Source organism: Doryrhamphus excisus, linkage group LG2 (assembly GCF_037039965.1).
Source record: "Doryrhamphus excisus strain RoL-2023G ecotype Guam linkage group LG2, RoL_Dexc_Guam_v1.1, whole genome shotgun sequence".
Taxonomy (NCBI): domain Eukaryota; kingdom Metazoa; phylum Chordata; class Actinopteri; order Syngnathiformes; family Syngnathidae; genus Doryrhamphus; species Doryrhamphus excisus.
Genome location: NC_136358.1, coordinates 9,618,783 through 9,631,658, shown reverse-complemented (window position 1 = coordinate 9,631,658; position 12,876 = coordinate 9,618,783). Strand labels below are relative to the sequence as shown.

The window sequence follows — 12,876 nt, the reverse complement described above, 5'->3', positions numbered from 1 at the left end:
ATACAATAACAACGTGACGTTCGTAACACCCACGTCACTCTGTTACGAAAACGTGCTATGTTAGACGCCTTCCATGAACGGTTACAAGATTCCCTTTCATTTAAAATCGCTTAAACCCAAGTATGTTGTTGGTGTTGGTGTGGAACTACTTTATTTTTGTCATCCGCTGCGGCGAATGACGTCAGAGGAAAGCGGTGATTCGGCATCTGTCCTTGTCATATGACCGAGGCCCATAAGGTAGCAGCGCTTTTTAACGCAATTGTAGAACTTTAAGCAATAAATACGATGTTTTAAATCACGAAGCAGGGCCTTATATGCGTCACTAAAACTATACGTGTCTTGCTGTCCAGGTTTGACATTTTGTGGTTTACACGACCTAGACATGAATAGCAAAAGCAAATGGGCAACAACATGACAGTACCCGGATATTAGAGGCGGAAGTCATTCCATATATGGAATATCATTACGGACTACCGTAGCACTGGTTGTTTTACACCGCAAGATGGCAGCGTGTTGAAATAACAACGCCGCTATTATGACAATACAGTTTATAGAAAGAAACAGTTAAAACAGTGACGACTTATCTTTATAGTCTTAAAGGAAAAACAGATATGCGTTGCAAATGTGGTGACAGAAATGTGTGGTCCCCGCTGCTTGCGGGCATCTGACTGGTCTCCTCGGTCCCCGGCCAGGCGGTGTGTCTGCCCCCGGGGCGCCCTCCTCGGCGTGTCGGTGGGGTGGTGACTGGCGCGTAGGGTTGCCAACACCCGCAAATATTTTTGTTGCAAATATATGACGTTATTCTTGAAATTTTGTGACTTTTTTCTCGCAAATTCACAAGTAGTATTATGACTTTTTTATCATAAATTACTTTATCCTTGCAATGTTAAGACTTTTCCCTCATATTACTTTATTCTCATGATCTATTACTCGTAAATGTATGACTGTTGTAATAAATTGACACCTTTTTTCATAAATGTAGGACCTCATTCTCATATGTATCATTACCTTTTTTCTCTTAAATATACCACTTTATTCTCAATGTCTCATATTTATTAATTTCTCTCATACTTGTATGACTTTATTCTCACTAATCCATCTCGTTTTTGTTCTCAAAATATTACTTTATTCTTGCAACAATACATCTTTTTATCCCATAATTTTGATGCTTTTTCTCATAATTTTACGATTTCGTTATAATACATTTATGACTTTTTTCTCAAACTTGTGACTTTATTTTCACAATATAATGATATTTAGTGATATTTACAAGTTTTTCTCTCGCGAATGCATGACTTTATTCTTGTAAAATTAGGACTTTATTATACTTTATACTTTATAACTACTTCTCGATACTTTTTTTCCTCAAAATATGTTTTCTCATAGTATTACAACTTTTTTCACGTAGGTTTGCATTTTGTCTTACACTTAATTTAAGTTGTTTGATGAACATAACGCCTTACGATGGCGAGTCAGTCATCAAAATGAAGGCATGCCTAACTGTTTGGATCCTTTTAAACGACAGCTCAATGTTTTCCCACTCTTAAGATGGATGTTTATTTGTTTGGACTTAAAAGTAATGATAAAAAGCCAAGCGGGACTGACAAGATTGTGTTTTTTTTATTATATTAGCAACACAGAGCCAATACAAGAACATGAGCGACATTGTTCCGAAGGCGTGAGGCTCTAAATCCCTCTCCCCCCCCACACACAAAAATATGGTAATGGTAAAGGGGCCGGAGCTAAGTGAAATCTGTCAATCAAAAAAAAGTGCAATTTCATAGTATTATTATGGTTATGGTTCCTAAGGTGACAGACGGCACAGCAGTTCATGTTTTTCCTTCAAACCCGCATTCAGTCAATGAGTCTTTTTGGGGGAGAGTTTATTTAAAAAAAAAAAAGAAAAAAAAACTTGTCCAGAAACAGCAAAAAAAATTATTTTATATGCTTTCAAAAGCAATCACCATTCAATCAGTGATAAAAAAAAGTGTTGATTTTTGTATGGCGAATCCCCTTCCTCATCATAGTGGGGGAAAAAGGTTTAAAAATATGCACCTCCGTTATCCGTTTTTCGTGTTTTGTTGACATGGAATGAAATCAAAAAGTCCAGGTTGATTCCAAAGAGTTCTTTCATGACACGATTTTCTTTTCAATGGTGTTTGGTTGGGGTGGAGGGGGCGGGGCTTAAAATAAAGAAGAAAGAGACCCCGCCCCTCTTTCTGATTGGGCCAATCACCAGAGTCGATGCTGGTGGAGATTTCGGCTGAGGACGGAGCGCACATCAGCGGTGAACCTAAAACAGATGTTTTTTAAGTAGTAAAGAAAAAGACGAAACATTTTCATTCAAAAAAAATCTGCTCAGATTTTCATCAATTTTGTGGTTACGTACTGCCCAATTTTGGTCCATAAACACTGGACTAACCTGCTTCAGCACACGCTGAAGGCTACACGCTGATAGCTGCAACCAGCATCATCCAATGAACATTATCATCTCCCGACTGAAGAGCAGATTAGATTACTATCACTATCCCACTCCACAAAAAATAATCAAATGACTTTCACTGTCCTGGTCCTTTGAAAAACTGGAGTAGATTACTATCACAGTCCTGCTATCACTGTCCTGCTACATTGACAGACTGGCAGATTACTATCACTGCCGTTCTCCACTAACAGACTGTCAGACTACTATCACTGTCCTGGTCCTCTGAAAAACTGGAGTAGATTACTATCACTGTCCTGCTATCACTGTCCAGCTACATTGACAGACTGGCAGATTACTATCACTGTCCTGGTCCTCTGAAAAACTTGAGTAGAGTACTATCACTGTCCTGCTATCACTGTCCAGCTACATTGACAGACTGGCAGATTACTATCACTGTCCTGCTCTACTGAAAGACTGGCAAATTCCTATCACTGTCCTGCTCCACTGACAGACTGGCAGATTACTATCACTGCCGTGGTCCTCTGAAAAACTGGAGTATATTACTATCACTGTCCTGCTCCGCTGACAGACTGGCAAATTACTATCACTGTCCTGCCCCGCTGACAGACTGGCAGCTTACTATCACTGTCCCACTCCACTAAGACTATCACATTACTATCACTGTCCTGGTCCGCTGAAAAACTGGAGTAGATTACTATCACTGTCCTGCCACACTGACAAACTGGCAGATTACTGTCACTGTCCTGCCCCGCTGACAGACTGTCAGATTACCATCACTATCCCACTCCACAAAAGACTGACAGATTACCTGACAAATTATCTATGAAGGCTACATAATTATTCCATACAAAGAATAGCTTACCTTAATGCGTCAAGCATAGGCAACAAGTTAAGAAGTGCCGTATCGCTAGGGTCGCTAAACCAGGACTTGATGGGGATTGCATTGTCTGGAAACAAATATTGTTTTTTTACACGTTGGAGTATCAATATGATTATGATGATGATTGCGACGATGTTGGGGGTCTTACCTGGATGGCTTCTATAAGCTCCTGGTGAATTATCCAGGATGACAATACTGGACAGGTCGTCGTGTACGACTGCCAGGTCTTTGATGTAACTGCCTAGATCCAATGTACAGTGCTAGCAAAACAACAGAGTTTGTTAGCTAGCAGGTGACAAAATGGCTGCTTGTAGTCATAACATTCCCCAATAACAGCCACAACAAATTGATAATATGACGAGGAAACTGTGTTGTCGTTTGGGGTGGGGCATCGGTTTCTGCTGTTGACGTAGCTGAGCCTACCCTCGGGTGTAGGGTTTGTGGTGGCAGGTTTTTTTTGTGGGGGGTGGGGGGTTCGGAGTGGATTTTTTTGGGGGGGAGGCTTTAATGTGGGGCTTCGGAGGATCCATCCTGGATTCATGAGCCAGTGGGTCTCCTGGCATTCCCTCTGGTGGGGGTTATAGGGATTTGTACCACAGCTAGCGTAGTGTGGTCCATGATGCTAAGACTCGCCAATAAGAGTTACTAAGTACCTGTCTGTAGTATCTGCGTCTGAGGATGTTCCTATTGTTGTCCAACTTGTCGGCCACCGCGGAGCCGTAGATCTCCATGCTGGCCGTGAAGACCACCAGCTCGTACCACTGACTCACCTGTGGTGGTGTACAGCAACACGTTACAACACCGCCAGCGTCCGTGCTCGCCACAACTACAAAACACGCACCACTTCGAGAAAGAAGTCAACGTGTGGCCTTTTGTGTACGAAGAATCTGACGGGGTGTTTATCGATGACGACCTGCGAGGCAAACAAGTCAGAACATGAGAATTCAGAATGAAGACCCTGGTCCTGACTCTGATGATTGTTACAGCGCTTCTTACTTTGAGGATAAAGTCGGGCGGCGTTCCTGGTCTCACTGTGGGTCTCAGGACCCCGTCGTGGTGAGAGTGGATCAGCGTCTCGTCCAGATCCAAGACCAGAATCTTCCTCTTGACTGCATCTTTAGTGCGTAGAAGATGACGACACAGCAATGTAGTACATAGTGTGGGGTGGTCCTTATATGGGGATGACATTTTTCTTTTTCACATGTTCAACTCTCACCCCCGACAATGAGCTGGGATATCAATAAAGTTTTTGTGCAATATCTAGGGGTTGCTCAATGCCTTTGAATAATCGCTCAGTTTTGCAGAAATTGTACCATTTACACACAACAAAACAACAGGTAATATCATTTTTGAGTACACAAAGGTATTGTGATAGTGTCAGAAACATATTACATTCATACCAGAATATTACATGACAAACAAATCATTAGGCCCGTCACCATAATCAATCAATTCATTCAAAAACAAACTCCATATATCGACATGTTCAAAAGATCAGGGGTGATTTTGAAAAAAATACACTTGCTTTAGTTTGACCAAAAGTATAAAAAAAATGTAAATAAAATACATTAATGAAGGAATAAATACATAAATGAAGACTTAAAAGTGCAGAAAATAAAATAAAAAATTCCAAATGACTTTAAGATGTGTAAAACACTATAGATAAATAAAATGACTTAAAGGTGATATTTATATAATAAATATAATATAAAAAAAATTACAAAATATAAAAAATATATATTTAAATGGGCGTGTAAAAAGTAGAAATAAATCAAATGACTTCCGTCATGTCCATCATAGCAGCCAGCTGAGGGTTAACAAACCCTATTCTACAGAATAAGACTTATCATACAACTGCACCCATCTTTTCCCTCCAGGGGCCATGGAACATGGAACATCTCGTGGCATTATTCTTCATCTTAAGGCATGTGTAGTCAAGTGCCACGTAGTGTCAATGTCATTCACACTTTAGCTGATGTGCTGTAGCTAAAACCACAGCATGTGCTCAGCAATAACAAACACACATTGACGGCATGTCAAATACGTCCATTGGTGCCATAAACAATTATACATGCTAAAGTCATTAGCACATAATAATAACAAACAATCCGGAATACACATAGCACAAGTTGAACATCAAAGGTCTTGAGCAACGTCAAAAGTTTTGTCCCAAATTGTTTTTTTAATTGATTCAGGCATAATGCTGGGGTGAGAACACCATACGATGTACAAAAATAGTTATAGTCTATGTTGCTTATGATGTACTCACTCAGTCTGTTTCTGGAGATAGGTGACAGAGGCAGAGTGTCGTATCTCACCGTTTGATACTGGATTATCTGCAGCAACAGGTTTACAATACAAAATTAGAACAATAACAACAGGCCTATATGACAGATGTTATATCAATGTAGACATTTTAAGGGTATGTTGTCAAGAGAATAATGCCGTATTATAGCCAGAATATGTTTTTTAATGATGGACAATACAGTTGTGTTAATGAATAGCTGCAATATTCCAACAATAAGCTAGTAATCTTGCAACAAAGAGCAAAAAATGATGCAAGATCACAAAATGGACAAAAAACAGATAATAAACAGAATATAATATTATGTTTCAAAAACGGTGGGCTTTCTAATGAGTAGTTACAGTATTGTAATAAAATAATATTTACAATATTATAATGATGCATTTCTATGTATTTTAATTTGTTTTAAAAGAGAAATGAAATGACTTTAGGTTTGCAATTTGGATGAAATGTTTTATGACTATTATGCCCTATGTTTTAGGTATTTTCATTTGTACATTTCATGGAGGAAAGGTGCATTGAGGCAAATATTATAATAATAATCCTTTCTGAATGTTCCTAAATAGGCTTTTTTTTATTTAGAATTTACATTTAGAATTTAAAACTAGGTTCATAAATAAACAAATCTTATTTTGAGCTGACACTGTAATAAAAAAAAACATGTTTGTGTCAGTGAGAGGTCTCACTCGCTCACATTTTGGATTTTCTGAATATTTGTGGGCGAGTTTAAGAGCTAATATGCTAATAACAATGAAAAATAGTAATACAAAAATATGCTTGCTGACAGTATTGTTTTAAATAACGGCCCATAGTTCCCAAATTGATATCCTTTTACTTTAAATTTAATGTAACTATCGTTGTAGTTGCACAACAAATCATTTACCACACAGAGTTTTCCCCTACTTGTTTTTGATAACAATTTATTTCTATCTGCGATTAAATGCAATTCATTGTGAGTTAACTGTGGCCCAAAATGCAATTAATCACAATCAAATATTTTAATTGTTTGACAGACCTAGAAATACAGAATAAAGTTGTAATAAAAACACATAAGTAATAAAGTACAAAATTGCAAACAGGCTGCATGGCGGTCGAGTGGTTAGCGCGCAGACCTGAGTTCAATCCCACCCTCACCCATCTCTGTGTGGAGTGTGCATGTTCTCCCCGTGCATGCGTGGGTTTTCTCCGGGTACTCCGGTTTCCTCCCACATTCCAAAAATAAGCTAGGTTAATTGGCCACTCCAAATTGTCCATAGGTATGAATGTGAGTGTGAATGGTTGTTTGTCTATATGTGAGCTGCTTGTGAGGAGAAGACGCCGTACGTTTTCAACTTTTTTTATTTCCTTGTTTGCAATGATTAACCCCGTCATTCATTCAAACTGCACCACATAACTTGTGACAGGGATAAGCATAATTTTGAAAATTGCAGTTGTCACTGCTGCTGTTATTTTTTATTTAATTTATGTTGATAACATGTTGGTTCAGATCATGTTTTTTGCAGTTTTATTTATTGAATTTTTTTGTGCACTTTATTGTTCAATACAATTCAGTTTTGAAGTTGTTCATAAAAATATATTGGAAAGAAGAAATTTGTGTTTCATTCATCAAAATCGAATAAAAATCTAATTTAAAAATGAATCGTTAGATTAATCAATGCATCAAAAAACTATTTTCTAGATTAATCGATTACAGAAATAATCGTTTAACCCAGCCCTAGTTGGTGAGTGCAGACCGCTCAATCGTGGCACAAAATCACGATAAACCTTGAACAGTATCCTCCCGACAAAACAGGTTGAATTGCCGATAAACCCCGGTGAAAGTTGGCTCCTCTTCCAGAGTGTGAATGGAAGCTAGCAGCATTAGCTTGTGTGGTTGTGTGTGAGTAACCATTATCACCAGGTCGTATTTTACAGCTTTAATGTAAGGAAGGTTGTACAGTGCCCGGTGACCACGTGGAAGTTCTGAGTGAAAAAATACAAGAAGCACGTTTATATTTAAACGTAGCTCGTCTTAACCGTAAATACACATTCTCCATGCACACGGAACACACTTCCGTAACAGTCCTTCAAAACAAGTGCACCGTTTGCCTCATGTCTGCATAAACAACACAAGAGTGTCATCAATATATCGTCCATATGCAGTTGGAATGGCATGGGTGACTACATTTTCCTTCATGACAAGCACAGGCATTACAGTTGGTTGAGGATTTAGTAGCAATGTGTGAAGAGGCTCTTACATCCCATTAGAACAGTTAGTTTGATATCATCTTATATAATCACAGTGGGATACATCCTAAAAATATAATATATGCAGTGTATCTGTAGTTGCCATGAATGAATAAGTATTAACAATACAGCGTAGTCCTTCCCTCCTTCGCTTGCACCTTTCCTTAAAGGTGCTATTTTTATCCAGCCCAGCTGTCAGTGGGTGTCAGCTGACCACTGGGCAACACTTGGAAAGGGGGGTGACTTTGACTGAGACCACCTTGCTGCCACACTTTCCCTTTTATACTTCTTACTCGGGCCGGGGACCCCCATCGGTTGGTGAGATTAGGCAAGATTACCCCAACTGTGCTGTGGGTGGGGTCGCGTGAGCAAATCAAGCGCTCCTTTTCAGCGACGTGCTGCAAACGTATCATCCTCACTTGTAAACAAACATGGTGTGGACGGTGTGGGACCTGTCGCTGTTACAGAGGAAGACATTTAGCCAAACCTTATCAGGCGCCTGAAACGACAGCGGGGCCTGTTTCTAGCGCCAGGGCCTTGGAGACGTGCCATAGGTTTGCCAGAGACCACTCAGGATGTCATCCTCTGCACACATTGCTACAAAATCCTCAATAAGCTGGAATGTGCTTAAGGTTCAGATGCAATAACAAGGATGTTATTAATGTAAGATATTTTGTTGACATGAATTAGACGCTATGGAAGACAGTGCTCTTTGGAAAGAAGAAGTGTGTTGTGTGTGTGTGTGGAGAATGTCCGTTGATGGTTGAGAGACCGGGATGGTGCAAGAATAAACATGCTTCTTGTCCTTATTTCACTCAGAGCTTGCATGACGTGAGATGGCATAAAGAAGTGGTAGAACTCAACACGGTGTAAACTCATGCAGCCTGAGCTGCACACACATGCTTTGCTAAACTAAGATAAGCTAAGATAAGCCAGCAAGTTTTGAAGCTGCTTTGACGTGGTTATTTGGGGAGGGCGCAGGCTAGCGTTTCCCAAGATTTCCGAGATTCCATCATGATGGAACGGTCCGCCGGGGAAACGCTTCCCCACACAAACGTTCCTTCTCACGATGACACCATTTCATTCACAATCTGTACATTTCCACAAGATACCACGTTTAACCTTTGAGTTTCTTTCAGTTTTGTTTATAGCTATTTCAAAAGTTTGAAGCTTGAGAGCGGTTAAAGCACCTAGATAGCTAATATACAAGGGACAAAAACAGTCATGGCTGCACGGCGGACGAGTGGTTAGCGTGCCACCCTCGGCCATCTCTGTGTGGAGTTTGCATGTTTCTCCGGGGACTCCAATTTCCTCCCACACTCCAAAAACATACTAGGTTAATTGGCGACTCCAAATTGTCCATAGGTATGAATGTGAGTGTGAATGGTTGTTTGTCTATATGTGCCCTGTGATTGGCTGGTCACCAGTGCAGGGTGTACCCCGCCTCTTGGCCGAAGACAGCTGGGATAGGCTCCAGCACCCACGCGACCCTCGTGACGATAAGCGGTAGAAAATGAAAGAATGAAAAAAAAGTCATAACTGCTACTTTGACTTTGGCATCTGTAAAGCTGACATTTGTGGTGGACTTCACGGAGATTAACAGACAATCTTGACTCAAACACTTTATTATTATTATCAGCTACAGTAAACCTCGGATATATCGGACTCGGATATATCGGAAATTCGCTCACAATGGACAGATAAAAAAGAACCAATTTTTCTGTAATGTATTTCCAATAAAAATGTATTGCATATATCGGATTTTTTATAACGGATTTCGCCTATTTCAGACAAAATCTCCAGTCCCGTTCCAATTTCCCTCGCATATATCGGATGGCCGCATCGTGGCCTTTGATCCATCTTTGATTCATGTTCACAGCCAAAGCTGAAGATTATAACATCTTTGTATGAATTACAGACAAGTACATGAGCATGTACAACGAAATAAAAAAAATCTCAAATCTGTAGAAATGCCTTCTTGTTGCTATTAGCGAGGTTTAGAAACCAAACGATAATGACGTCACATGCTATTGAAATGTATGGGAACTTGCCGACTTGTCAATAGCATGTGACGTCATTATCGTTTGCGTTTATCGTTTGGTTTCTAAACCTCCCTAATAGCAACAAGAAGGCATTTCTACAGATTTGAGTTTTTTTTTTCGTTGTACATGCTCATGTACATATCTGTAATTCATACAAAGATGTTATAATCTTCAGCTTTGGCTGTGAACATGGATCAAAGAAAGTTCCCCCATGGCATTGCGCGTCCGTGTAATGAATGTGGCAGGAAGGGTAGGCCCGAGGTCTACATGAGGCCAAATCCCAAAACAGTAGTGAGGTTAAGATCATGTAGGCCTACGTAATGCTAATCTTGTTGATGTCACTGGCTATTGTCTTTCTCCTGGCTCCAGATTTAGGACAAATATAAAAGTGAGTGACGTCAATAATACTAGCACAGCAGTGAATGAGATCTTAACCTCACTATTGGAAATAACGTAGGCCTGAACCGGCGTAACAGGGCCTAGCTTAATTAACAATTTGTTATGCTGGGAGTCCAATAAAGTTAAATTCTCATTACCTTACGTCTCTTTTTATTGCCCAGTCCAGGTACATTGGAAACATGGTCAAGGAAGTGCCTTTTTATAACGGATAAAATCCGATTTACGCATATACCGGATATAAATCCGATATATGCGTAAAACGGACATTTTCCGGTATACGCATATAACGGATTTCGCTTATATCGGACAAAACCAGTGGGAACAATTGAATTCGATATATCCGAGGTTTACTGTATTATTAATACCTACGACTATCTCTGTGGCATCTGTAAAGCTGAGTAACTCCCTTAATACCAATAGATGTATTTTTACATTTTTACACCCTATGCCAGAGGTAGGGAACCTATGGCTCGGGAGCCAGGTAGGACTCTTTTGATGACTATATCTGGCTCTCAAGCATTTCTTACCACAATAAAAATGTATTTTTGCTAACATTTTAAAGTAAACATCACAGAAATGACTGTTAAAAATAATATTAAAAATCAACAACTTTTTTATGCATTTTAATTCGTCCATTTATTTTCTACTGCAATACGGCCAACCATATCTATCTTTCCTGATATTTTCCAGGTCAAACACCAAAACTCGATTATTACTGGGTAATGCGGTAGTCTACCTTGGTCATTGAGATGTCAACATGTAAATATAAAAACTTTTCTCCTTTAGTCAAATAGTCACCTAGCTAAAGCTGCAGAACCAAGCCTTCTGGCAAAGATGGCCAAAAGAATGAAATATACTGAGTATGGTGCAAAATTATGCAGCAGCAGAAGTTGTATTAATGGCAACAAGTATTTGATTTATTATTAGACATTGCGCTGCTCACGAAAGTGTGCTGGCCACACCCTATTGGCGTGCGGTAGTGTGCCTGGTCTACACAATTAGAGCCCATTATATCTAAAACTGTTGGTCTTACATAAAAATGCACACATTTTATTGCATTCAATGTTTAAAAAAATGTATATGGCTCTCACAGATACACATTTTAAAATATCTGGCCTTCATGGCTCTCTTAGCCAAAAAGGTTCCCGACCCCTGCCCTATGCCATTACATCTTTTACACACCATTTAGTTCCAAATGTGAAAATTGTAAATAATTGATGGTGTTATGTTTCTAAATATATAATGTTGATGTTTTTTGGGTTGTTTATGTTGGTATAGTTGTTTAGATATTTCAGTTGTCACAAAAGCAAATAAATTTCTCCCTTGTTTGTTAGGAACTGATATTTCCTGAAACTTACCTACCTTTTATGGCTGATTACTAAAGAATGGTAGAAACTAAAAAAGGTAGAAACAAACTTTTTTCTGCTGAAAAATACAGGAGTCTCGTCTTTCTTTTGATTGGACACAATATTCTGTGTGCCTTGAAGGATCAGTCCAAATCATCTGAAATGGCCACTACTACAATAATATGCAATACATTTTACAACAAAAAGGCTGTTATTTTTTTTAGACTCACCAACACGACTATGGCTGATACATACTTAAAGATGCATTTTGCAGTTTTATACATGTTATAATTAAATATCATTTATTTGTAAGTACCCCCGACAGTCTCTATGGCGGAGTAAATAAATGCTTCTATGTAAGCAACTACAGGAGATCGCTATAGAGCGTTCGCTGATGTGCTAGTAGTAGTTGTAGTCGTAACACGGAATAACCGCGTCCTTTTCACACTTGTTGGCGATGACACACATAATTTACAGTCTTGGCGGTGCACCTAATGTAGTGACGTCAGCATGTCTTACCGTTCGTAGGTGCTTCCTGAGGATGTACATGATGAAGCCCCATAGTCTGGACGTCACGCCGAGGAAAGTGCGGATCCCCAGTAAACACTGGCGGGTCTTCAGCATGTTGCCAAGCACACAAAGACCCCCCCAAAAGACGACGAAGTAATAATAAAAAGCAGCGGCGGCAGCCCTTTCAATGGCGAGTGACAGTCCGCATTAGTCGCCGCCACCAAAGCGACTGGAAGTTCCCCCAAAAGAGGCAAAGCAAACGTGTGAGGACCTCGCTCTACACATAAAGTGAACATCCAATAGAGACTATTGGCATAGTAACATTTAAAGAGAAACACTAATGTCGCCGTTTATAGGACCTCGCTGGCAAGCTAGCGAGCGTTGCCCTGCTAGCCTCCAAGCTACCGCTAGCTTCGACAAGACCTTGAACCCGGCTCGGAAATTAGCCCCAAAAACCAGCGGCGTGGCCTCATAAGTCGGGTCACCGGCTGGACTCTTCCTCTCGAAGCCGTGTGGGCGTTAAAAAAGTTCCATATGGTCCAGTATAGGTTAGTAATATCAGTTTGTAGTCCACTGGAAATCCGGAATGAAACTGCGAGCCGCCATTGCCGCCTTGCCGACGTCACATCCGGAAAGGGAATCTGCGGGATCGCGCGCGCAGCACGTCAACGTGGAAAGAAATTAAACAGACGCGAACGCGCATTTCGTCAGAGGACTGTTCTACA

The 12,876-nt window shown here is 40.0% G+C and overlaps 1 protein-coding gene across 1 annotated transcript; it reads right to left on the bottom strand.

The window, feature by feature from the left end:
* Positions 1 to 1,614: 1,614 nt before the first annotated feature.
* Positions 1,615 to 12,807, bottom strand: ctdnep1b (CTD nuclear envelope phosphatase 1b). Its single transcript, XM_058068186.2, has 8 exons — positions 12,161 to 12,807; positions 5,593 to 5,659; positions 4,320 to 4,438; positions 4,165 to 4,236; positions 3,977 to 4,093; positions 3,472 to 3,583; positions 3,306 to 3,390; positions 1,615 to 2,293 (listed from the first exon to the last, which is right to left on the bottom strand). The coding sequence occupies exons 1-8, from the start codon at positions 12,263 to 12,265 to the stop codon at positions 2,233 to 2,235; spliced, it is 738 nt and encodes a 245-aa protein (XP_057924169.1). The 5' UTR covers positions 12,266 to 12,807; the 3' UTR covers positions 1,615 to 2,232.
* Between the last annotated feature and the right edge of the window lie 69 nt (positions 12,808 to 12,876).